Source organism: Passer domesticus, chromosome 6, assembly GCF_036417665.1.
Source record: "Passer domesticus isolate bPasDom1 chromosome 6, bPasDom1.hap1, whole genome shotgun sequence".
In the NCBI taxonomy this organism is placed as follows: Eukaryota; Metazoa; Chordata; class Aves; order Passeriformes; family Passeridae; genus Passer; species Passer domesticus.
In genome coordinates this window covers 26,521,368-26,548,110 of record NC_087479.1, presented here as the reverse complement: position 1 = coordinate 26,548,110, position 26,743 = coordinate 26,521,368, and the positions used below count along the sequence as shown (strand labels likewise).

Here is a 26,743-nt window from a genome sequence, read left to right as displayed (position 1 = left end):
AGTGAAGAGGTGTTTTTCTTGACTGCCAGTGCCACAAGCTCAATCTGGAATTAAAAAGTCTACCTATATTTTTTTTATTCTGCATGGATCACCAGCAATGAGAACTCTGCATCTGGAACTTGGCTACCAGTTCTGCTCATGCATAAGCCATGTACTCTCCTGTAGCTGGGCTGACTTCCTAAAGAAAAATGCAAAGTAGAAAAGTATTTTTTCCCATTAAAGCAATTATGAATATTCCCAGCAGTTGTAATAACATGATACCTTTTTTAAAGATATTTTAAAATATTTTTTCTTTTGAATGGTAGTAGCAGTCACATTTCTTTCTGTCATTAGGGTATTGGAGGAGTGTATTAAAGTATTAGGTTTTGTTATCCTGGGGTGCACTGGGAAGAGTGTGGCCAGACGGTTGAGAGATGTGATCCTCTCCCTCTTGGCCTTAGTGAGGCACATCTGCAGAGCTGTGTCTGGTTCTGGGCTCCTCAGTACAAAAAAGACAAGGAGCTACTGGAGAGTGTCCAGCGGAGGCAACAGAGATGATTTGGGGTCTGGCACATCTCTCTCCAGGAGAGGAGCTGTGGGAGAGACTGTGGGAGCTGGACCTGTTTAGTCTGGAGAAGAGAAGGCTGAGAGGGAATCTCATTAGCACATATAAATATCTCAGAGACAGGTGCCAAGAGGGGGTGTCAGACTCTTCAGTGGTGCCCAGTGACAGATGAGGGGCAATGGTCGTGAACTAAAGCACAAGAGCTTCCCCCTCAACATGTGGAAGTGCTTCTTTACTTTGAGGGTGGCAGAGCACTGGAACAGGCTGCCCAGAGAGTTGTGGAGTCTCCTTGTCTGGAGACATTCAAACTCCACCTGGATTTGTTTCTGTGTAACTTGTTCTAGGTGACTCTGCCTTGGCAGGGAGGTTGGACTAACATCTCCAGAGGTCCCTACAAACCCTAAAGATTCTTTGATTTAGCTTGATATAGTATTATAAATCTGTTTGGAGTATGTTTCCCTTCTTTCCACGGGAAAAGACTGGGATTCCAGCTCCAAATTACACATGAAAAGCCAAGATTCTCCTAAGGCCTGGCAGAATGTGTTCCAGAGATACTTTTTAAGAAAATATGATAGAAACCAGGCTTCTCCTGTTTTAACACTGCAGTTTCTTGACACTTATGTGGTGTTTGCCTAGTTGAAACATGGCATGTTTTTGGCAGAATATGTTGCAGCTGGTATTGGTAGGTATTCAGGAAAGTAACAGGGATGTGTTTATTATGGGTGGTAAGGTAACATCTTTTTCAGCTGTGTATTATTTTACTTTACATATATGTATATACACACACATATCACCTATATCTCAGTTGAGTAATAACATCCAATAACAAGCACAACCTAAAGTGTCTTTATTTCTAAGAAGTGCACAGAAGTTTGTGTACATGGTGTCTTATTACTTGTGACTGCAACAATAGTTGGAATTTCTCAGTTCAAACAGGCTATGTACATATACGTCTGCATTTGTAGTGTGTACCTCTATACTGATAATGTGCCATTTTCCCTGGTGCAATGATGTCTTTGTTAAGGCTGGGTTGAGCATTCTAATCAGATATTAGGAAAAGTTCTTCATCCAGAAGGTGGTAGAACATTGGAACAGACTCCAAAGGGAAGCAGTCATAGCCCCAAGTCTGACAGAGTTCAGGAAGTGGTTAGACACCACTCTCAGGCACATGGTGTGATCCTTGGGATGGTCTGGTGCAAAGCCAGGAGACGACTTCGATGATCCTTGTGGGTCCCTTCCCACTAGGATATTCTGTGATTCTGAGTGCGTAACTATCTTTCAAATGACAGAATTTTAAAAGTACTTCCAAAATGCTTTATTTTCCTCTTCTAAATATACCTTGGTGAAATGCTCCAGTAAACTTGTATATGATGATATAAAAGTTTTCTTAATTATAATTCCATCATTTGTCTTGGAATCATCCAAAATGTCCTTCTATAAGAGAAGTTCTTGTTCCTGAATGATGCTGGTGATTCTTTTTCAGCAATTTTACCTTATTATGCCTTTCCTTTATGTTTATGCCTGTAAGACTGCCTAGGAAGTAAAGACAGAGTAACATCCAGCATGAAGTACAGTTTCATACAGTGAGAATTCAGACTATTTGCAGAAAGAAAAGTTATTGCCAGTACATGTATTTATCCTGTTGAGAACTTTTTTAAGTTTCCCTTCTTCAGTAGTTGATTTTTCCTTTTCATGTACTTAATTGGGAGTGATGATACATAATAAACACATTAAAACAGACAACATACCAGGCTGAATGTGAAAATGCATGTCTTTGGGGTAGAAAATATTTTATTTTTGTAAGGTGCAGAACCGAGCAAGGGGTGTATTTATGTTTTACACCTTGGCCAAATAGTGGACTTTTCTGTGATGTAACCTATTTAGTTGCAGAAACTTCTCTGTGTAGCTGCCCTGCGGTGCTGAAAGCAAATTATGAATGCTGTACTGTTTAAGAGCAGAAAGGTTTGCCTGGAAGAGAGCGGTATGCCTGGGCCCCCTGCTATTGAGGAGATGCCAGTCAGAAATGAAAACGTCTTTCATGAAACTATAGCGAACTTCCCTGTGATACAGTACAATAATGCAAGGAATTTTTAGTCAAAACCTGTAAAAATGAGTATAATACCTTGAATGTGGCAAAGAAGTGTTGGCTTATAAGGGCTTATAAGGACTATTTTAAGATGTCACTGCCAAAAATATGTGAGGTTCTAATACAGTTTTAGAAGTGACAGGATTGAGGAGTTTTAAGCCTTTCCCCCCCATTCACCCCCCCCCCCCCCTCCTCCCCCCACCTTTTGAGATCTCCAGTTTCTTTTGCCTTTTGGTTACAACTACAAAAGATGTCTTCTGAGAAAAATGCTTTCTGCATGACATCAGAATAAAGGAATGTTCCACACTATTCAGCATGCTTAAAAGTATTGGTTGACTGAAATAACATTACATTTAAAATTAATGCTAAACAGAAAGCCAGTTAAGAGAAAAACAGAGCAAATAACAGAGTTTCTGCAAACTTTTATCTTTAAGAAACATTGATTTTTTGGACTTTATAGAAGTGTTTTCTTTAAAATAGTAAATAATATTGTGCCATTTGCAACAGCACAACAAGATAAACTGCTGTTTTGTTGTGTGCTGAAATGCATGTAGCCACAGGTAAAGATTGAAAATTTTGGAATAGGAATATAAAAAGTACATAGATATAGAAAAGTTAATACATTACTCTAGATGGGAGAAAGTTTTAAGAACGAGATCTGCTCAGTGCAAAAAATACTAAGGTTTTTTCATTGTCAGTTGTTAATATTTGTTTTGTCTGACCTCAATTTATTTTTTCATGTAGTATTGATAAAGAAAGTTAATTATTCTCACAACTTAAGCATTTATGAAATTGTTTATTTTTCTTGAGCAATAACAAATACATTATTGCTTGGACAGTAGCTGTTTACGTAATTCTTTGGCATGGTGTAATTTTCACTGGCACTTGGGATAGTCAAGGAAAAAATTGGAAAATTGTTAAAAAGAGCAAAAGCAAAAGGTGACTCTTGAGGAAGTATCTTCTGAACTAACAAACTACACGTAATAAACTGCAAAATAAAAGTAGTGAAATTAGTAACTGCTTTGAATAAGAATTGTACCAGTTATAAAGGTAGGGATATCACTGTTCAGAAACATGAAACTTCAAATTTGTGTTAAATTATTGTTAGTGAATAATTATTCCTTGCAGATCAATAGATTTCTTGTCAAAAAAGGAGAAGGCTTAAGATGCACTTCAGCTCATAGGTGAGAAGAGAAGCTTAAGTTCACATGATCAGGTATGAATGCTTTCATATCAAACCATTGGTGCATTGCTGTGAAAACCTACATGGATTTGTAGGATAGAAAAAAGGTCCAAACACTGTCCTTGAGAGTGTGTGGTGGCAGTGATTTCACAAATGCAGATGTCAGTCATATCCTTCACTGAAGGCATGGAGGACTGGAGCTGGGAGAGCTGCCAGTCCCCATCATCAGTGAGACTTTTTTGCCTTGCAGCTGTACTATGTGGGTATGGGCCATAAGCTGCAGGTGTCATCTAGGTTTTAGTGTTGATTATGAGTTCCCTTAAATTTAGATTTATTTTTAGTAAATTAAACCAATGTAGGAGTCTGTCATCTAAGCAGAAAAATAAGAACGTGTCCCCGAAGCGGCAGCATTAGCTGAAAGGAGAACAAGTGTGGCTGTTTACACGCTGTGGGGAGGCACTTGGATCCCCTCCTGGAAGTGTGCTGCCTGCTCTGGACCTTTCTCACCCAGCAATCTTTGAGTAGGAGCTCAGTGAGCTGGAGGAGAGATGAACCAAGGTGTCCAATATGCTGAGCATCAGCAGAACTGCAGCACTGAAGGAAACCAGGGAATTACAGATTTTTTTCAGAAATGCAAGTTTCTGTGTAAGTTTCCCCAGCTCTTTAAACATCTGCGTGAATAGTGTGCGCTGTTTTATAAAGCTTGTGGAAGAAGAAGGGAATAGAAGGAGAGAATTGCTTGATAAGAAAGAATTGCTATAATGTTGCTAATTCTCATCTAATTATGAGTTAATGAGACTCAATGTTTTACTTGTAATGCCCTAGCATCCTGTGCTTATGTTTTTTTTCTTTCAGCCAAAAACTTTATTGATACTCTGAAAACCTTATAGGCTTGAAACCAGGAAATCTTATACCTTGAAATTTATTGTTATTATTACTATTTTATTATTCTTGGCATGCTTCTCATGAGATTTTTACTGCTGCAGTTGTCAGCCCTTCTACGCTGGGTACCTATTCAATGAATCCATGCAATGTCTCACACCAAATGAGACACCACCCGTTTTCACATCTGGCAGCTTGAGAAGCATCACAATGCATGAAAAGCAAAACAGAGGAAGAGGGACATCATGTTTTTTGCATGGACTCTCTGCAGCAAGTCATAGCTGTACAACAGAATATTTCAGAGAGAAGAATTTTGTTGTGTTTTCTTTTTACCATTACCTGAAAGAACAACAAAGTTTCATTTGATACAAAGAGTTGTTTGGGGAGATACCTCGAATATATTGAGATTTAAAAAGTACAAAAAAAAGTTACTATCTTTAACTTTGCATATTGAAAATAAATACTAAGGTAGTGAAGATAGAACCATCAGGCAGACAGCAGGTGGGCCAGCCAGCAGGAGGGAAATGATACTTGCTGCACCTGTTCTGCACACTTAAAAAAAAGTTTAAAAAATTGGAAATTCTGGCATTACACCTACTTTTATTCTGTTATTTCCTTACTGTATTTTCCGTATTTGTCTTCAAATTTTTAGGAGGGACATCTGGAGGTTTCAGACTGCTTTATGCTATGTAGGTTTCTATATTTACTTGTATTCTTATATACATACCACTATGCTACCTGAACTGTAGTGTGGTGCTACAGATGGTAATAAACCCTTTTTTATTGTCCTGATGGAGATAGCCCACTACTATTATTCCCATTTTACAGGTGGACAAAAGCAAAGTACAGGAAGAGGTCAGCATCAATTCATGGCTTAACTGTTAACATAATTAATAGGTTATATCTCAATTGTGTGAGGATAGAGGCAGTGCATAGAAATGGCTTTGGTATCCTTTTGCTCTTTTGCAGCTCTGCTGGTTCAGTAACCCTGTAGTTCACTGAAGAATTTGCTGTCTGGTCTAATTTTAGTCAGATTTGAAACAGCTGCAGGGGTCAGAAAGTCCATCATCTATCAGTGTGGCAAAGGAAGTGGCTAAGCCTGTGCCTATTTCTCTTGCACAACAAGCAGTAGAGGAGACAACAGCACACAAGTGCTAGGTTAGCTGTGTGGGGCAGTAGGATCAGCTGTTAGCTGGTCAGAGCAAGATTACCCAATTCAATCATTATTAGGGCCATTGTAGGTGGGTGGAGCACCTGTTGTAAAGCAGGTGGGTTCCACAAGTGGGATTGGCTCTAAACTGCTGCCTCCCAGAGCTGACTGTGAGCTATTTAGTCGATGTTTCTAGAGTGGTGCTTGCTCTAAAAAATGCTCTCAGGAATAGGGTACTTGGTGTTCCTGGCTTCTACTCTTCAGTGTGCTATGCCACGTTCCAAGTAAGTCTAGAAGTTTGCTTTATTTCTCTCTGCTTCCTCCTTGGTGGAATTTTACCTTGTTGCTTAAGATTGATGCTGCAAGCATTAGTTGTAGTTGTGTCAGTTTGACTATCTGAATTCACAAAAACCACAGTGATGGTCCTTGTCTTGTACTGTGATTTCTTCCTCAGAAGTCCTCTGCTACAAAACATAGCACATGCAGAGTTTTTAAATTTGATATTAGAGTCAAAGTGTATGAGTAGAGAGTTGAACAAATTAGGAGTGAAAATTTACTGTCTGTTTTGTTTTCTGGTGATTGTGGTTCTTGAGAAAACTGTATTTCTGCCTTCAGAAGTTGGATCATATTCAAAAATACAATAACACCTCTTGGAAAGCTAAGTATTTGTGATACTTGATAAAAATGTTTAAGAGGAGGAATTTTGTCTTTTGAAGGGCCAGTTTTGCAAGTAAATACTCCAAGATGCAGTCTGTACTTATGGTATGAAGAGTTCAATTACTGATGAAAGTATCATAAAAGGAAGCACTATGACTAGTGACAAGAATAGTAGGACTATAGTAGGGTTATATACAGAAGGAATTATTTTACTTCTGTAGTGACTATTTGATATGTTTTTTATTGGCTGCTAATAATTGAGGATTTCATGATGGTGAAATAAAATTAACCTTTACTCAAAATCCTGTTTATCAAGACTTGAACTTGATCATACATCTTTATTAATACTATAGGTGATATTTTCCTAGTTCATGCTTGCCTCATTCTGAAAGATGTGAAGAATTGCTAAAGAACTGACTGTGACTAAAGATAGCCAATAGACTGTGGTTTGAAAACTGATATTCTCAACCAGGAAAACAAATAACTTCTTTTTAGGGTCGTACAGAAAACTTCAATTTAGCAATAAACTACAATTGGCTTGAAATGTGAATTATAAATAGCTCAATTGAGTGGCTAAACTAGTTACTGTACCTCTTTAAATGAGAGCTCCCACAGTTTGTCTTCCAAGTGTGTGAAGTACATTTTACATAGTTGTTCAATCAGTGCATACGTTTTGGTGGGAGACTCCATTCTTCCTGAAAAACGTGGCTCATATCCACCTTTTGAAATGGACTGCTTAAATCAATCACTATTTTTGAGGAAGATCCTTTTCATCTCCCAAGTGTACTGTATGTTTAACTAAACTATCACTGTCATTCAGATTACTTGATATGCCAATCCTAGTATTTGAAAGACAAGCTGGACATTGTGTCCATAGGAAAAAAAGAATTAAATAACATTTCTATGCAAATGACAATTTATACATGTTTTTGAGGCAAGTTTTATGTCAGGTTGCAAAGCTGTTGTGAATACATTCATTCTTTTAGGTAGAATAAAGGCAATCTTTTAATGTTAGATTAGGATAAATAAGTAATTGTAAGATGCTTAGAAGTTTGTTTATCAGTAATTTATAACTGTGCTACAGGTTTGTATCTTGAAAATACAGCAAATTGGGGGGGGAAGCATGTGTTGTTTTATTACTTTTTCCAAATTAAAAATAAATATATAGTGGAGTAGGTATAAAAATTTTGTGGCAGTACATACAGTAGTGTAATTACAAAAGACAGGCTACTGCAAATGGGTTGTTTGGCTCTTTTGTGCTTTGGCAAGAGGAAATTTCCCTTTAGTAGAGATTCTCTTTCACAAGCTGACAATCATTAGTTTAAGTGTGAAGAAAGGTGTAGCTGCCCCACATTTAGCTATTCATTGCTTGTGAAGTTCTGGTCCCTGAGTCAGCTGAAGATGAACTCCTGTTTCTTCACAGGTCAGGTGCAGTGTGGTGAAAGCTTCTGGTTTGCTTATTACGACACCTGACTTGGGAGTTAGAGAAAGCAGGAAACACAGACCCCAAAATGGAAGTGCAGTGTTTGGGGGTTTGGGTGTTGGTTTGTTTTGGTGCGGGGGTTTTAGTGTAGGTTTGTTTTTATTTGTTGTTTGCAGAGTTGTTGTTTTCTGAGATAGGCCTGATTCTAGCCTGGCCTTATGCAATTTTGTTTGTTGGCCCAGATATTATAACTGCATCTGAAAATAAGATTAAGTTGTATCTTGTTGCACCTAAATACCAATTTGCATGTCCCAGCCCTTAGGTAATCGTGGCCCCAAAATGAGTCTTTAAACTTGTCTAAAACACTTGACCTATAGCGTCTGTGTCCTGAATGACCTCTGATACATGTCTATATTTTCTCTTAGCTTTATTCAGTCTTTATAACTTAAGTGCTCTTTATCCTCTTTTAAAAAATATTTATTTCTGTTGACATTATTTAATGTGTTAAACAAACTCAGTTTACATACTGCAAAATAAACTTTATTTTTAAAACACATTTAAAAAAAGGCCATGGGGACGATTTGATTTTTTTTGAAGAGTGATTCCCATTTCTGAAATTGGAAATCTTCAGTTTGGACAAACACAGGGACAGTTACATAGTGTTTTGTAAGTCTGAAACTGTTAAGAATATCACACAAAGTGCAGATCACCAATCCCTGCAGAACTATAAAGCTAAGGCACTCATTTAGGTGGCTCTGTCATTGGTATTGCAATGCATCAACTTTGTAAATTAATCTCATCATTGGAAATCCTTGTGCAGTTTAGGTGCAAGGATTGATAATAAGGCTTTTTGTATTTTATAACAAAGGCATCTCAGGAAAGATGGAGAAAGCAATTGCTTCTTTTTGGGTTGTCATGAAAATACATGACTCTATAGCTGAAAGAGTAGTCTGGTGTGCTATCTGTGCTACACACTGAGGACTAAATGCTTTCTATCTCACACAATAGTAATGACACGTAATTGAGGAGCTCTGCAGGCTATGGAGGGTTTTAATTTGTGTGTTTAATTTGTGTGTTTTGTTCATCATATCTTCCTTTGGTTTGATTCTGTGACCATGCCTGGTTTTTCTTGCCAGCACCACAGGCTTTGTGCTTACTGTAGGTCCATAGTTACCCTTCTGGAAAGGAGGCTCTTCATGCTTCTTATTTCTTCAGCCTGTCTTTCCTGCTGCTTTTCTGCTCCATTTGTTTTCTGCCAATGCTGACAAAAGCCATCGCAGATACTGGGTTGAACTGGTTTGTTTCATGATGTGCATAGCATAGGCTAGTAATTTTTATACCCATAAGCATCAGTTGGATGGAAGTTACTTTTACGAAGTTATACTGTAAACATCACTATGACATATTGCAACATTGTTAAAGAAATCTAATGGTGAAATGTGGGTCATATAGCCTTCAACCAAAGAAAATATTCAGACATGCTTTAATCCAGAGAATAATTTTATTGATTCCAATGCGCTGCTCACTTACTAAAAAGTAAGGATGTTTAGTGTTTTTCCAGACTGAAGTCTTTATCAGTAATCTGCATATTATATATGTATATTGTTCAGATACGCAGGATATTCATGTGGTGAATTATTTCTTTATATTTGATAGGATTGAATAGCATTTTTGTGTCTGTCTGTTCTATTCATTTTTCACATGTTAATGACATTCATCTTGTCTATCTGTGGCATTTTTAATGTGCCCATCACCAGAGTATCTGCCTGTCTCTTCTGCAAAATAAATGTCTTTCAAGAAGAGATAGGAGCAGTAATGCATGTGTGATCATTATTTTTTTAAAGTTATTAATGAAACATAGTAGCCTCCCTTCTCCCACTCCAATACGTATTTTTCCTAGTGACAAAATCTGCAAGCACTGAGCAACAAGTTTATCAATTTGAACAGGCCAACTGCACAACTAAATGTATGTGAAACTTAACAAATCCCTTGGGGAAGCTGACTGTAAGAATTTCCTAGTCTGTGTCGAGTTACTGAGGTGCGACATGGTGGATTGAACTTAATGCCTTAGGCTAGCACAGTCAAATAGAGAGAGTTGAAGATTTTGCTGTGTCCATGAAGGGATCTGCTGGTAGTTGTCTAAATTAAGCTTTCAGAAAAGAATATAACACTATCATGAGCTCTTTCCCTTGAATATTTTGGCAGGTTATTCTGGTTTAAAAGATATCCAAGTAGGATTTCCTCTGTTTAAGCCTCATAGCAGTTGCAAAAAGATTGAAAGGTTATTGCCTTTTACCAGGAATAGCAAAATACTGAAGCAGAAATTTTGTTTCCGATGTGCTGTTTCTTTTAAAGGCATAGTGTCTTAGCAAAAACAGGGATCCCCACCTGCATGGGAATTGACTCCTACCACCTTGCAGGTGCTGCTGGTACAAAGACTGTGGGGATGGCACACCTGCCCTGGGTTTCTCACCACTACTTTTCTTGTGTGCATTTCTTTCCATCTTTGAAGGGAAAATTGATCCCAGTGACTGATCTGGCTTTAGTGACCTTTATGACCCTGTAGCAGCTAGCCTGAAGAAGTGAGTAGCAGCAGCAGCTTGTGAAATAGTCTGTAGACATGCTACAGAGTTTAAATGAGGTCTACAAATGACAGCAGTGCCTTCAGTTTACAATGACAAAAAATTATGTAGCAAGAGTTGGAGAGCCACCAGGAGGGTAAAGCATGGGTACTCAAGTGCATGCACAAATCTGGAGCTGGAGCTGCTGTTACAGATGAGTAATTTGTTTTTCAAATGTTAATAACATTGAGAACGATGAGCCTTTTTTTTGCTTGTGTATTTTAGCAGTCAACAGTGTGTAGTAGGGGCCTGTAAGTCATAAGGTTGTGAGAAGATCCCTGTTAAATCACAGTATGTACCTGTTGCAGTGGCTCCTATACCTGCAGGTGTTGAGGAGGGTTTACTGTCTGTTCTTCCTATTTGTGCATTTCAAGTTCATAGACTCATAGAATGGCTTGGGTTAGAAGGGACCTTAAAGATCAAAGTTTGCTCATCTTATTTCATGTTTGAACTGAACTATTGCGCAGTTCATCTGTATGTGGACAAATAAAACCCACTATATATACAATTTTTTAAATTATCTTGATTGAACTAATATGAATTGCAGGCAAAATCAGCTCTTCCCAGCATTTTTCCTGAGGACATAACACTCCAAATTTTTTTTAATTTACCTTTGTTCTGCTTGATATAGTCTTATTAGTTACTAAAAAAACATTTTACAATAAGGAGTATGTTTCTGAAAAAAGGCTGGAAGTGGTCTTTTTCCTTCCAGAGTGATACTCTTGGGCAGGAGACAAACAGTATTGATAGACTTGATTTCAAGTATTGAGCTTGGAATGGAACAACTTAATATGAGGAATGAGTTCTTTTCTTGATGTACATTAAAAGGGATCAATAACCCTTGAAGTACAGGAGTGTAATGTTGACCTTGTATAATATTACTAAAGTAATTTTGTGAAATTGGCTCAAGATATGCAGGTATATTAGGTGAGAAATTAGGAAGCAGCAAAGTTATTATTTTCAGTAAGGTATATTAGTGCATGTACAAATTTCTGGTGGCTTCAATGACAGAGTGTGCATGCTTTTTTTTTGGTGTTGATTAAATTGAGTAATAAGTGATTTATACCTTATCTAATATGGCAGAGGTTCTTGAATATCGTAGAAGAATTGCTAGGAATTTAGGGCTCTGAATGGATTTGGTGGTGACCAGTCAAATACTTTTGATTTTTCTGGTTGTCACTTTTAAATTTGTGTGAAAGCTGACTTTCGCCAGTGTTTTGATTTTTTTTTTTTTTTTGATGCGTGCAGTACAAAGACAGGAAAGGAGGAGTCACTGTTAAGTTTTATTGCCATATACAAGTGTTTTACGTCTTTCATACCTCAAAACAAGTTTCATCAGTATTGATGGACTTAAGAGTTTGACATTAGGGCTGGACTGCACTTCTTTGGGTCCAGTGTATGTGATGCTTTGCCTTGAGCTCTCATTATTTACTGCTGCAAGGACTATTGGCTGTCAGATAATTCTGTAGTGTGAGTTACTGTATTTCAATAAAGCTGTGGCCTTGGCCTTTAATCTGGTTACCAGAAAACTGTTATTTTTTCTTCGTGGTCTGGAGTGGCATTTGCAATGAAACAAAAATTTTAAAAATTTACTTCCTTCTGGCACATAAAAATGTTGCACCATTTTAGTGTTTCTTCCCTTAAAGAAGTATGTATCTTCAAATACTCAATTTTTAATAAGAACAAGCAGCCTGACAAGCTTTACACACCTTAACAGTATATGAGCATTAAGGACAGGATGTTCTGTTTTACAAAAAAGACTTGCTTTTTCTTTCCATAATGACTTTTGCACAAAGGAAACTAGACAAAGTTATTGGAAAAGCAAACATCTCAGTGAATTGGGAAATACTAATGCTTTTGAATTTTCAAGATATATTAATATGTAATTACAACTGAAATACTATGAAAGATAAAATATATGTTTAATTTATTTCTTATACTGAAAAATATTTTTAAAATTTACTTAAGTGCAGCACAATAATTATGTGGGACTCTGCTGAAGCCTCTGGCACAGGGAAGGGAGGTGCCAGATGCAGAACTTGCTCTAAGTTGAAACTAAATTAAAACCCAGAGATGGAGGGGCCTGGCAAGTGGCAGGGCGTAGCCCTGCCTTCCATCTACTTGTAAGCAGATCTGGCTGGCTTCCCACTGATAAAATGATGCAAAACTCTGTTGCATCCTGGACTACTGGTACATCCACAACTGTGGGAGGCATTTAATTTAGTTGCAATATATCCTATATTTCTTTGCCTGTCTTATTCATATTATGCTGTTCAGACTGACTGGTCTTATAATTTGTTTAACATTTAGAGCATTAGTAAATGGAAACTTTTGCCCAACTTTTATTTTAGGCATTTCAAAAGTTTGCACAGTGATGTGCTCATTTAATATAGTGTGCGATTGACAAAGAATGCAAAGTATTATTATGGGCAGGCTAATTTATTTGCAGCTAATGGGTGATAAATAAAAAAGACTAATTCACAACAAATTTTCTCATAACCAATTATTTGTAAACGTTTTCCCAAACATATTACCTACTCAAAAGTTTCAACGAAAATTTGAGTAAACTTAGGTCTTGCTGATTTAGGGGTGCTATTTAGGAGACTATTTGGGATGTGAAAGTTCTTTCAAATAAGTTCTTTCAAATCAGTTCATGATCCATTTTATTCTGATTGAATAGACACAACTTTTAAAATTGGGTTTTCCAAATACTAGTGATTACAAACTCTGTAGTAGGCAAAGCAATTTCCTGTTCTTTACATAGTTCTGTCAGGAAATAAGTTTGCCAGAGCACTGGTAAAGAAAAAACATTAAAAAATCTAGATGTCATAGAAGTGAAGGTGATAAACCACAAAAGTGAATATTTTTCAATGTTTTTGTAGCTTGAGACCAGAAATATAAGAAAATGAAATGGCTGTAAGGTTAAGAAGTGCACCATGAATAAGGATAAGCTATTCTGAGCACTTTCCCAAATATGTTATCTTCCCAAGGATTCTGCATTATTTATTCCTCTGTCTCCTGTCCAAGTTAACTTTTGTAAACGGCTGAAGTCTCTGCTCAACAAGGGCATATAACTTGCACTTACACTAATGGTATGTACTTATGCTTAGTGTCCAGGAAATAGGACCTTTCTTAGCGTCAAATTAACTTAATTTTCATAAGGTAAGGTAATTGACAGGTCCAAAAATCCACTACTGCAATCCAGGACCAAAGTGTTCGGGCTGTATGCAATATATAGCATTTCAGAGAATTATAAAAAGCCCTAAGCTGAGAGAGACCCATCAGCTCCTGGCCCTTTACATCACCATTCCCAAAAATCACACCCTGTGCCTGAGAGCCTTGTCCAAACACTTCCTGAGGTCTGTCAGGTTGGTGCTGTGACCACTGCCCTGGGGAGCCTGTTCCAGTGCCCAACCACCCTCTGGGTAGAGAAGCTTTTCCTAATACCCAACCTAACCCTTCCTGGCACAGCTTCAGGCCATTCCCTTGGGTTCTGTCACTGTCACCACAGAGAAGAGATCAGTGCCTGCCCCTCCTCTTCCCCTCACAAGCTGTAAAAGCACTGAGGTGTCCTCTCAGTCTCTGCTTCTCCAGGCTGAACAGACCAAGTGAGCTCAGCCACTCTTTCTATGGCTTTCTCTCCAGGCCCTTTACTACCTTTGTAGCTTTCCGTTGGAGGATTTCTAACACCTTTGTTTCTTTTTTATGTTGTCACTATTTCTTGAGTGACTTTCAAGTCGCTCTTAAAGGTCTCATTCAACCCTGACAGTTCTAGGATTCTATGCTTCCAGTTGCTTGGCCTTATTTGCTAGTCTCTAGAATTTCCATGGCTACCATTTGGCTGGTTTTCAGTTTTTTGATTAATTTTCCTGACTTTCTGGCTGTCAGATACTTTGACAGTTTTTGCCGTGCGCAGATGTAATGTATCCTATGCTTAAAGATGGAAGGGTTTGAAAAAGTGCTCTTCATTAAACTTGGAAAATTGCTAGGTAGCTTTCTGTAGGAAGCAAGTGCATGGCTTGATATGAAGGGAGTGGACAGTTCTTTAGTGAAACATTCAAAATATCTGAACACCAGCTTTATTAGTGCAAAGAAATAAAGTTTAACACAAGTCTGATCTAAATAAATGTGAGCTCTTTAGTGACCTAAAACTTGAAAGATGCTGTCAGAAGCTGAAACTGGGTCATTATTGTGGATAGTCATAAAAAATTATATGGAGAAATGGAAATGAAACTCCGACAGGCTTGGGCACAAAGAGAAATTCATTTATAAGAGACAAAGCACTGAGAAAGGAAGAATGAGAAAAGGGTCTGCACATTGCTCAGGGAGTAGGTAAGGGACAAGCAGATGCCTTGGCATTCGGAGAATAATTTTTAAACTTTTTGCTGATTAATTTTCACTACAAGTATTAATGGCATGAGATTTCTTACTAATCACACCTATGTCAAATTTGAGAAACTCAGGTGTTTGTATAAAAAATAAAGGAATGAAAAATACCTAGCTAAGTAGGATTGCAGTGTGGCAATTTTTTTATTTTTTGTCTAAGTAATTAATTCTATTTATCCAGGAGTAATTGAGAATTGACCAGATGGTTTACACAGCTGACAATATAATCTGTGAAACTCTTGGAGCACGGGTAAGAGTCCTAGCACACTAGGAGGTGTAGAGCTTAGCTCACTTCAGCACAAGTCTGATGCCTAAGTTAGGACTCCAGGCCTCAGTGTCAAAAGATAAGTCTCCTATTGGAGGCAGGGGGCTCCTCTGGCAGTGTCTTTCCATATTGGAAATTCTCATTTAGACATTTGACTTCCTGAAGAAGGTGCCAATGAATAGTATTTTCTCAGACAAACTTCTCTTTAAACCTTGTTGACCTAAGCAATGACAAACCAGTCAGAAACTTCAATTGCTGGAAAAATACACATTGCTCACAAACATCTGGAGAAAGCCAACATGACTTCTTCAGCAAACATAGTGTCAACAATGCCTACCTACTGGAATAGAATAAACATGCCTTATAGGTGGAATACATAGATTTTAGTAAAATTCTAGCTTTTAGTAAATACCTTAGTTTTGGCATTTTGTTCAGCTGTTCTATGATGAAGATGAAATTGCCATAAAGGGGGTTAGGAGGATGATGGGGGGAAAAAAAGTGATATTCAGATGGAAAGCCTAGAATTGTAGCAGGGTTACTAAACTGATGTCCTAAACTAAGCAGTAGTTTCAATGCAGAAGGAGTTCATGGTGTGCCTTCAGGGCCTGGTAACATGTACCTCCACTGATGTCTTGGATGAAGAAATAGGAAATTCTTGTTTGGTTTGTAATTGTTAACCTATAGCTACTTGCAGAAGGGAAGGTCTGTGTGCATTTTAAAGCACAGGAATAGAATTCAAGGTTTAATTGATAAATTGAAGGAATAAAGTATATACAGTTCACTAAAGGAAAGAGCTAAGTGATGCTGAGATTTTAAATACTTGGTGAGAAGATGATCTAGGATAAAAACTAACTTGGGGTCCTGGCAGTTGGTAACAAGCTAAGTATGGCATGTTAATATAAAAACCATTATTTGGATCATCGTTTTGAGTTGTGAAATGGGAATTTTGAATAATGCCTTCTAAAAATAAAAAGTGAAAGTATTTGAGGTTTTTTTAATGAAGAAAATCCTAATGACAGGGACATAACCATTATATAACCATGTATAAAAATCTTTAAATGTGACGGCCTGGAGCTAGGACAAGGAAATGGAAAAAAACTCACAACATCTCTTCTCAGTCTCATAAAAGTGTGTTCGAACACTGTGAAAGGTCAAACAAAATCACTTTTGGGTACAAGTAATGGCAACAGCCTCTTGAACTGCTTTAGAAATGCTTCCCAGTCCATGTAATAACTACCATCTCAAACTGGTTCATTTTATTGATTGAAAACATTCCTTTCATAAAAAGAAAATATACTGGTGTGCATATCTGTGCTTTTCAACAGCTAATAAAGTAAGAATTAAGTTATATACTGACATGTAACCTACTCATAAATGCTAATTCTGATCCTAATAATTCACAAATATGCAATCTTCATATTAGCATTATAATGCTGATACAGTAATCACATTCTCTTTATGTATGTACTGTGGCACCCCTCGATCACGTAACTGTGAACTTGGTGTGTATTAGAAGGGTTTGCTTTCCTATGCGTTTGGGCTTTCACCTGTGTGGTGGGGTGGTTTTTTGTTTGTTTGCTTGTGTGTTTTTGTTTGGTTTTTGGGGGTTTTTTGGGGCTTGGGGTTTGGGACTTTTTTGCACAAAACAGGAGTCTGTATGAATTCTCTTCAAATTATGGCACAATATGTCTTGGAATATGATGTTAGAGTATCCTTCTATTTGTTTCCTTTATTTTCTATGATTGGGATAAAGTCATAAAGGCTGCTCTTGCATATGACAGTTTTCTGCCCCTTTCTGTTTTGTTATAACATATGTCTTCTACTATATAACATTTGTCTTATGAAGTGTTGTGCTCAGATTATTTAGAGTAGATACAAACAGAATGGTTTTGCTTTGTGAGAAAGTGAACATTCATAAAAGTCTTTGAGACTGAATTAAGAGTATTTTGTTTGATATGAAATGGTTGTCTGGTTTATTACTGCGTGAGGCTTTGGAAAAGATTACATAAAGCTCAGGACCATGAATCATGGAGTTCAAACAACCAGTTGGATCATCTAATCTTTCTGCTTATGTGAATCTCCAAAGTGTAATTTCTAGTCTGCTTTTTCCTCTGGTAATCATTGAAAGCTAGTGGGTTTCTGCCACCTACCAGTCAGGCGGTTCTATGGCTTAATACACTCAGGTTTTAGAAAGATTTTTCGAATGATGTGTGTGTTTATACTAGTGTTTCTTATTGTTCTTTCTTGCTTCCAGTTAAATGGGTACTAGTTGTCCACACAAGAATAACCATTTTATGTGGTCCATGTGTATTTGGTTAAACTTTAGTTATTTGTATGCCTCCGTATGCCAAAGCTAGATGGAGGTCATAGATGGTAAAGGCAGCAAGTTGCTAGAAGTGTCAGTAGATATCTTTTCAAGTTCAGTTTTAACCCACTGAGGTTTAAAGCTGTTGGTATATAAAGTCTGCTCCTGTTTAGATAAGAAAGATGTGTTTTTTAATAAGTGACATATTCAATAATCAATATTAAAAATCAACTTTTACATTTGCCAAGCCACCCAAGTGTTACAGGCAGTAAGAGAACTTTTTGATGGCAGCTGAGTAATAGTGATCAAATGAAAGCTGCAGCAGTGCTGTCTAGAAAGATGGGTCACTGCCTTCGATCTGTATTTGTTCAGTGGTTGGGAAACTGATACCCTATGGAAGATATTTGAATGTGTTAAATTGATAAAAGAATTTAAGCTGTAAGCTTAGGGGAGGTTTTAATAAAACAAAGTTTCATAATTCTGTTGAATGCTTATTAAGTAAAACCCCTTAGACTTCATGCCTCTAGATTCTAGTCTCATACTTGGTTGCCATGTCCACCTCCTTCTGCAAAGGCTGAAAAACAATGGCAGGGATTCAGACAATGATGTATGTCTTCATGGAAGATTAGGGCCTGAGCTGTTTTATCTATCATTCTGAAGTACCTCTACCAATAGCTGTCATCAGAATTTGCCCTATTTCCAAGATTTTCATGATCTTTTTACTATAGGAGTACCCTCTGCACTGGGTAGAATACCAAAGGCTCTACAGAAATCTAGAAACAAAACTTCTTTTTAAACTTTTTGTAGAAAAAACAATATTTGGACACTTCTCTGTACGACAGATTTTGATGTTGTTCTTTTATATCTTTAATTGTGCAGCACACTCACCAATAGAGGCAGTGAGAGCAGAGCCATTGCCTGGGGTCACTGGTGGGTTTTAGTCACTTTAGGCTGGATCCCGGCTGTTACATCAGCTGCAGTTTCCCGACACCAGTCTTGCAGCACAATTGTGTAAAAGAAGAGCTGTAGTTGTATTTATTTGAACATGAAAGAATGAAGTGAAGCATGCCATCGATTGCAATTGGTAATAATAGTCCTAGGGTGTGGGAGACAGTCTGACACATTCACTTCTGTATGTGTAGTGCTGACGCTCTGCAAGATGTAGCATGTCCCCTGGCTTCTCTCTACAGCAGTGGTAGGGAAACAGAGATCTCTGCACTTGTGCCTTCCAAAAACTAAGCATGGACTTTTTCTTCCTCTGCGAGATGATTTATTATATAAATAGCAGCTGCATATAGACAAAAAAAAAAAAATTGGTTTCAGATGCAGTCAAGCAAAAGGGAAGGAAAAAATTCCAAAAGAAAATATTTTTCTACAGTTTGCATTTTTACAGAAACATGAATTGTTTTAAGTTTGTCTTCTACAGACAAATAAGAGAAAAACAGTGAAAGTATTTTAAGTGTGAGAGATGCTGTTTTTACAGGTAGAGAGGTGAACTGGATTTTCTTACAAGTAAGGTGGACAAATGTGGCAGCAAGTGAAGAGTTGTGATGTGGTCAAGGTTTTTCTTTCTTTAGATACTGTTATTCTTGTGAGGGAATTGAACTGATTGTGCATGCATATATATATAAAAAGAGGCAACTGGTGGAAGAGAGACTAGGAAAGGGGGGAAGAGAATATTTGCAGCTATAGCACTAAATTAATTTTGCTGTCCTTGTGGCTTTGTGCACATATAAAAGTAATTGTGAGAAATTATTAATTTGAGATTTCTGTAACAGTAACTGCAAATTATGTGTAATGTGTGCGTATACATGTAGAACTATAACAAAAATATTTTCAGATAATTTCTTTTGCTGTGTATTTTAAGAAACACAGGCAAAATAGACCAAACTTTTCATTATTTGAAATGTGATAAAGGTTAGTCCATTAAACAGCTCATTATTATTTGTTCTGTTAAGAAATAAACCTGTTGAACTGGAAGAAAGCAAATTTGTTCTTATTTATGTGATGGAGGTGTTTGAAATTAGTAGCCAATGGCCTTTTAAAGAAATGAGTTCACTTCTGAAAAATGTTTGTTTATTCTATGCCATGTTAACTTTATGGATTAAATTGATTCTTAAAATACCAACGAGCCATATTTAGAAGAAAGTGGGGGTTTGCCCCTTATTCCACAAAATGCTAAATGCTGCACTGCTACTTGGGCAGCTCATGAAATTAAGCTGATAATACTAGAATCAGCTTTTACATTAGTTGGGTTTTAACTAAAAAGTATTTACTTTACAGTCTCTTGAAAAATATTTTTTTTTTGTAAATGGCAAGTACAATGTTACTGATTTTTCTCATGTCCTCCAATGTGAACAGTGGCATTTTGCAGACTTTTTTTACTGCCTTTTAAAATTATTACATGGAATACAAGACTGTAGATAAATGGGTCTTATTTTACTTAATTTATTTTGCAATAAATCAAGTATGTAAGGGAAATAGGAGTGTGTGGCTTCTCTTGACTATATCTGTGAAACCCCACTAAATGGCATAGGGGCGCTATCAGTGCTATTGCAGAGGTGCAATTTGAGTATACTTCAGAAGTTGAATAGATGAAGCCAATAATGTCCCAGTGGTCCTTTGAATTTGGCCCCATGAAATTAATTTCCACCTCAGCTTGTACACAGAATAAATTAATTCATACAGACTCAGTATTGCTCTTCTACAATCTGTGTAATTGCTTGTTTATACCAGCACCCGGTAGGTCTCTTTATCTCTGAACTTTTGTGCTCTGCAATATTAGCTTGTCTAAGGCTATAAAATTAAAAGTTACTTAAGGATTTTATTGAGCTGAAGGGATTGTGTTTTTCAGCCATAGAGGGTTTGTTTACTTAGTAGCGATTCAACCCCACCCAGTTGTAAGGCCAGCCCAAGCTGTTATCACACAATGGGACTTGGTGTTTGACCATAACTGCACGTCTCACTCAACAGGCAATCAGCATTTTAATTAGTGATTAAAGGAAAGTCATTGTACTCTAGCTGCTTTATCACAATAGCCTAATAATTTTGTGTTGAATAAATAGATAATGCAAAAAGGAAACCTCCCCTCATAATGTTGTTGTCATTAAGAGCTCTTTTACTCATTTGTGTATGTATTAAAACACACATGACATGAATAGAGGTAATTATAATTACTGCAGGTTTTTTGGCAGATTAGCTGATATTTTTTTCATTGTAAACCTTTTCCTTTATAATGCCACTCCAAAATGAATGCAGTATTTAAAAGTTCAGATAAAGGTAAGCAGCGGTGGCTCTGGTTCACCAAGCTGTGTGGATGTGAATGATTGATTTGCTGTGTGCATCACTGGAATGAGGTAACTTGCATCATGACTGTGATGTACTGTGTAATTGATGCAAGCCCTTTCATAGCATTCTGTGATTGAAATCAATATTTATTTGGAGTGCAACAAATGTAATAAGCTGCATTTCTTGTGTAAGCATTGGTCTGGCTCCATTTCTAGTTCAGTTTTGTAGAAGATTGTTCAAAAGCAACTAATACATGTTTTGGTATGTTTAAAGAATTAGTTAAGACGATATGAACAAGATATGGAAAACAGTCTGGTTTGAAGCTATGTGTGCACAGTTAATGTATTCTTTTTATTATGAATGGACTGACAGTTTATTCATAATTTTATTTACTACTACAAATATTCTTTATCTGCATATCATAGATGGCAACTCTGCATGGCTAAGCTTCACTATGCTTTTATCTATGCTAACAGTGAATGTTACATCCTAAAACATGTAATATTTTGGAGACAAAGAATCTCACCTATGTATAAAATAGAGAAATTTTTCTCTAAGTAAATAGATTATTGCAAAATTATAATGCTGTAAATACAGGACTTTATAACAGGGATGGATCTTTAATGAATAGGGTGACTTGGCAGGAAGGTTTTCTTCGCTTTTTTTTGTGCTGACAAGCCCTCTAACTTGTAATGAACTCAACATTTTGTAACTTGGAAATTAGAGGGCATGGTAGATAAAAGGACATTGTCAAATAGATTGCTTTGGGTAGTTTGCAAAGGATTTATATGCCCAGTTTTGATTACTTAGATTTGAGTGTAACACCTATTGTTGTCTATGTTTGCTTTGCTAAGCTGTTAAGTTCAGGTGTAGAAGTTCAGAGAGCTGTGAGGGCCGGGACTTTTTGCAGTCCCATTCCTTCATGATGTGCTTTTGAAGTGTTAACAGTTCTTGCTCTGAAGTGTCAACACCCACTCCATGCTCTCTTGATACTCATGATAATCCTCACTGCTGATAACTTTGGCATGTTGAAACAACAAGCTCGCCCACACCTGACTCAATAAAAGGAGTTCTGAAATAAATGGAGTGGTAATTTACTACTAGACTCTTTTATAAGTGATGTTACACCATTTTGCATGTTATATGATTGAAGATATCCCAAGTGTTTGCTATGTGAAACATGCGGAGGACAGCCTTCAAGAAAAGGTGTGCATATTTGGTTTGTCTGACCTCTCTTACCACCCCTGCCCCACACATACCTCCTGCCTTACCTGACAGGTGAAGTCCACAGAGGCATTTTGACTTTTTTTTTGGTGTTGAAGTAGGAATTAATTATATTAATTTTTTTTCCCCATGGGTGATAGTGTGGTTGAGGCAAGTATTCCTAACACGTTGCTTTATAGAGTTTCTGAAGTACCCATGCAAACACCTTAAATGTTTAGAGCAGAGAGAAAATTAAATATTTGCTGTAAAGATTGAATGACTAGCATTAGCAATATGAAAGTGATGGAGAGAGATGAGGCACAAAAAGTCCAGTTAGATTGGGGATATAAAAGGAGATTGTTAATTCCACCTATATAGATGTAAAAATGATGGCTCATACTTGCCTGTTATTTCAGTAACTGAAAGTTTTTCAAGACTTGAGTAGAGAGAATGCTTAGACTGCCTTTCTATTTTGTTCCATGGCGACATGCAACTTCTATTTGTGTACACAAAAAAGGGCTGAGTTTCACTTTATTATTCGCGGGGGGGGAAAAAGTTCAACAAATCTGAGACCTTGAAAACATTTTTTTTAAATCCTAAATAAAGTTAGTCACAGAATAGAGTCATAAAGTGTGAGTTGGTTGAATCAGGAGGAAAATAGAACTAAGGGAAGAGCACTGCAGGGAAAGGTGAGCCTTTATTCCAAACTGGGAGGACAGAATTGCTCTGGAAGCAGGTAATATTGAGAAGATAGATGCTAAGTGATTATGAGTCAAGAGACAAGGATGTTGAGGGAGGAAATGGAGGCCATGTCTTTGTGCTGTGCATCTCCATATTGAAGACCCCAGGCACAGATCCTATAAAGCTGACAAGCAGGTCAACATTCCAGAACAATCAGATTGTAAACTAAAAAGTCAAAGGGTGAAACATCCCTGGTAGTATGCTCAGTCCCCTGACTCTCCACTGACTTTTTTTCATTTTTTATCATATGACAGTTAGTAGTTCTCTATTCAGTTAGTAGTTCAGATTCATATTGCTTAAAGGCTAAGAAATATCTCTGTGCTGCAGAGAGGAGTTGCACCTCTGTAAGAGGTTTTAGTGTTGGTGTATTTACTTGCAGTTCAAGGCAAGGCTATCTCCCTCATGAACAGTGTGACAAGCTCATTTTATTAAAGAAAAAGTAAAATTGGCATGAAGCTTGATATGGTGTTTATAATGACCGTTAGCTAAACTGTTGCGGAATTGCATATATTTCTCTTCTCTGTTCTTTTAGCTTGAGGTTTTGATGTAATAAGTAACTTCTCCTGCAACACTATGTGAATAGAACAAAGTCCTCTCTACTGTCATTATTAATACTATTCTAGCTATATTATGTAGTGTTATATGTGCACAACCAATACCTGTGAGAGCAAGATGGGTGTTACATCATGAGGCTTTCCTAACACTGGAATTGCTAAGCTGGTTGGTTAGATAGGTTTTCCAATAACTCTTTTGTGTGCTTAGTAATGTAATCGCTTCTGGCAGATGGCAATAAATATGTGATACTCATACTCTTCATAATACCTCTAAAATTAGTTTAATACTAACTTCATACTTGTATCAAATACTATTATGACAGTTTTTGGCATCGTGTATCAAATATCATCCTTCATTCCTGTCTGCTTGTACATGAATGTGTGTTTGTGGAGGGAAGGTTCATTGTCTTTTTTTTCTTTAGAGTCACTCTCATGTGACTTGGGTGTCTCTTAAAAGATGATCTCCTTCCTCTGTAAATACCACAGAAGTGCAGGGTTATAGACTCCTGTTGTCCCTCCTTCCTGATCTGGTCTTTTGTAGTATTCCTGCTGAGATTAAACATTGTGGCAACATGCCAGTCTATTTTGGGGAACCTGCCAGTTTGGGAGTGGGATGTTCATTATGATGTGTTCTATGCCTTCCTTCCTAAATAGTAAATGGATAAATGCTAACTAGTTGACTTAGCCAGTTTATGCTGAGTTTCAGCTCTTCTATTATTTAATTTGACCATCCTGGCTGATAAGTGGCTTTGCTTGATGTGATGCAAGATCAGTTTTCTTCAGCCTCTTAGTCAGTTCTTGATATGTTCCTTCTAGTGTACAATCTTATTGACTGAAAACTCATGATAATTTTGGTACTATAAGAATTTTATTAAAAACAGAATAAGATCTTGAGAACATTTAAACCACAAATATAACATAGTGATTATGTTGTTAATAGGCAGCATTATTGATGTCAAGTTACAAGGCAATGTATATTTTCATGCACTGGATTTTATAGCAATCCGTACATATTAGCAGTTCAGAATCCTTTTGCAAACATGCAGATTCCCAGTAGTCCTTTCCTACTGTAGTTATTAATGCAGCTGCTACTCATCACCAGTTCTATTATCCAGAATTATCAACAGTTAATCAACATGTTATCCTCCTAAGCTAAATTTTAAAACACATTTTAATAATAAAAAAGCCAGACCTATAAATGCTATGAAATTTAGAAGTTGATTCTAGATCGTCTAAGAACATGTAATATAATATGTTGGGTTTTTCTAAACTAACATGAGTGTTCTAGGTACTTGTTATAAAAATGTTGTTAACTAGCTTTAGGTTAATACTATTCTTAAAAAATATTAGAGGATCTACTTGGAAATTAGGATCCTCTCTACTTAAGTGTCTAAACCACAAATGAAAATACAGCCATATTCTTGTGGAGCTGACATAATGTTAGTTACTACTTCATGTTAGATTTCCTCTTCCTCGACCTAAGGTATAGATAAAAATTTGTTTTAAAACTAAATGTTTACAATATCCAAAACAAATGTGGTTGAATATAAGTGTATGTCTGAACGAGTCCCCGTATTTATATTTTTATAAATTAATTTTGAAATTATTTGCTAATATTCTGTCTAGTTTTTTTGGGGTTGGACCAGAGTCTGAGGTAGAGGGATTCCTTTTATTAAATTGTTAGTAGGACATCACTGTAGCTTCTCTGAAAACATGTTTGTTGTCCCTTAAATGTAGGAGTCACTGTCAATGTTCCTTCTTATGCAGTTTGCATTTTTTGACATGCTGCCAAAACCAGTAAAGTCTTACAATATGTATTCTACACAAATACCTTCAGCATTTTCACATCTGAATTGCCGCTCTTTGATAAAATATATTGTACCTGTGCTTGCAGAACCCTCTCTAATCCTCTAGCTTATCATTTTACATAGAGAGAGGTTTCTTGTCATGAACATCCTGGCTAGAATAGCACTTTCAAAATTTCTTAATTATTATTATACTGTAAAGTGTCAAATAACATTATTTTTGGCAGGCAGTAATGCAATTATCTTTCTAATTAGGTTTTATAACTTTATAAACATAGAGTTCAATTATCTGAGGACTGGAACTGAAAGAGCATTCCCCTTTGTTACTCAGCTGTTTTGGTGTAAAACTGAATGGTGACAGTCTTACCTAGTGTAGTTTTAGTGTTTGGTTTTTTTTTTTTTTTTTTGGTTGTTTGATATTTCAGCTTGAGTAGAGCTACAGAAGAAACTCTTCAAAGAACTTCTAATTCTTTTTTTTTTTTTTTTTTTTTTTTTTTCCTAATGGCAAGTTCACAGTTTGATTTTTGAGCCAGTGTAGATATTCATGGAGTAGATGGTGGGTCTACTTCTTTGAGCTAGATTTCATACATAATATATTTTGATGCAGCAATATTTCATATTTCACTGATCAAAACAGACTGACCACATCAAATTAGCAATGCTGCACAGAGTTGGGGAGAAAACAGTGCAGTAAGAAGAAATTAAAAAGGCATCTGTACATTGAGTAGTCATTGTGGGCATTGCCCGTTAGTCTTACTGGACATCTTTCATATAGATCGTGTAACTTCTTACAGCCCATTTTTGTGGTTTTTTAATGTGCAGTATTACAAGTACAGCACTGCTCAGGCTCTCTGAAAGCTGTGCCAAATTTGTGCCAACTGTGCCTTCTCTTCAAGTGGTCTTAACTGTCTCTGAGTTATATAGCCTTCCAAGTGTGCCTGATAAATGAAAGGCTGAAATGATGTTTGTACTGAAACTCAAACATATGCACATGGTAAAGCTATTCAGAAGTAAGGAGTTGAACCAGCACATTGGTTTTCCGTCATTCGACCAAAGACACAAAGATGATTGAATTCAGTCTTAAATTTTATAGAACTAAATTTAATGGTGAGCACAATCACACTCTGTGGTGATTGTTTTCAGTGCTGCTTTATTAAGTTATGTAATGGCAGAGGTTCAAACTGTAGAGATTGTTGAAATGGTAGATTTAGAGACTAATTTAGAATTCTTGTCAGTAACAAGTATATGGGTTTTCAAAGCACAGAGGTTCTCACCTAGATATTGCTGCAGCTTCTGATTTTTATTTAAATAGTTTGGAGGTTTTAGACTTAATACCCTGCTTTTAAAAAATGTTTTAAAATCTTGTTTTATTCCCCAAAGATTTGTTTTCTGCTGTTGCGATTACATGATGACAGCTAGCTGGCTTTTAAAATTGATCAGGAAGTATTTTGGCAGTCATTCAGTGTTGTAATAGCACTTTAATGGATATGAGCTATTCACCCAGATCAGACTCAATGTCAAAACAGGCGAAAATACAGCTGTCACTCTGGACAAGAAGTTGCATATATGCAAGCAGCTGCTAATAATACTGGAAGGGAAGCCTTATAATAATGCTTTAAAGGTGCATGTGTGCATGTGCATACATACTGC

The 26,743-nt window shown here is 36.8% G+C and overlaps 1 protein-coding gene across 11 annotated transcripts in view; it reads left to right on the top strand.

The window, feature by feature from the left end:
* NPAS3 (neuronal PAS domain protein 3) overlaps positions 1 to 26,743 on the top strand; it is a 591,061-nt gene that overhangs the window by 33,868 nt on the left and 530,450 nt on the right. For 2 of the 11 annotated variants that reach the window (XM_064423986.1, XM_064423982.1), the window contains exon 1: positions 5,926 to 6,129. The exons of 8 other annotated variants lie outside the window; for them this stretch is intronic. In XM_064423986.1, coding sequence (XP_064280056.1) covers positions 6,062 to 6,129 — 68 coding nt within the window. In that variant the 5' untranslated portion in view covers positions 5,926 to 6,061. Of the gene's footprint in view, positions 1 to 5,924; positions 6,130 to 26,743 lie in introns of those variants that run through there. One more of the 11 variants, XM_064423980.1, reaches the window with a different exon arrangement.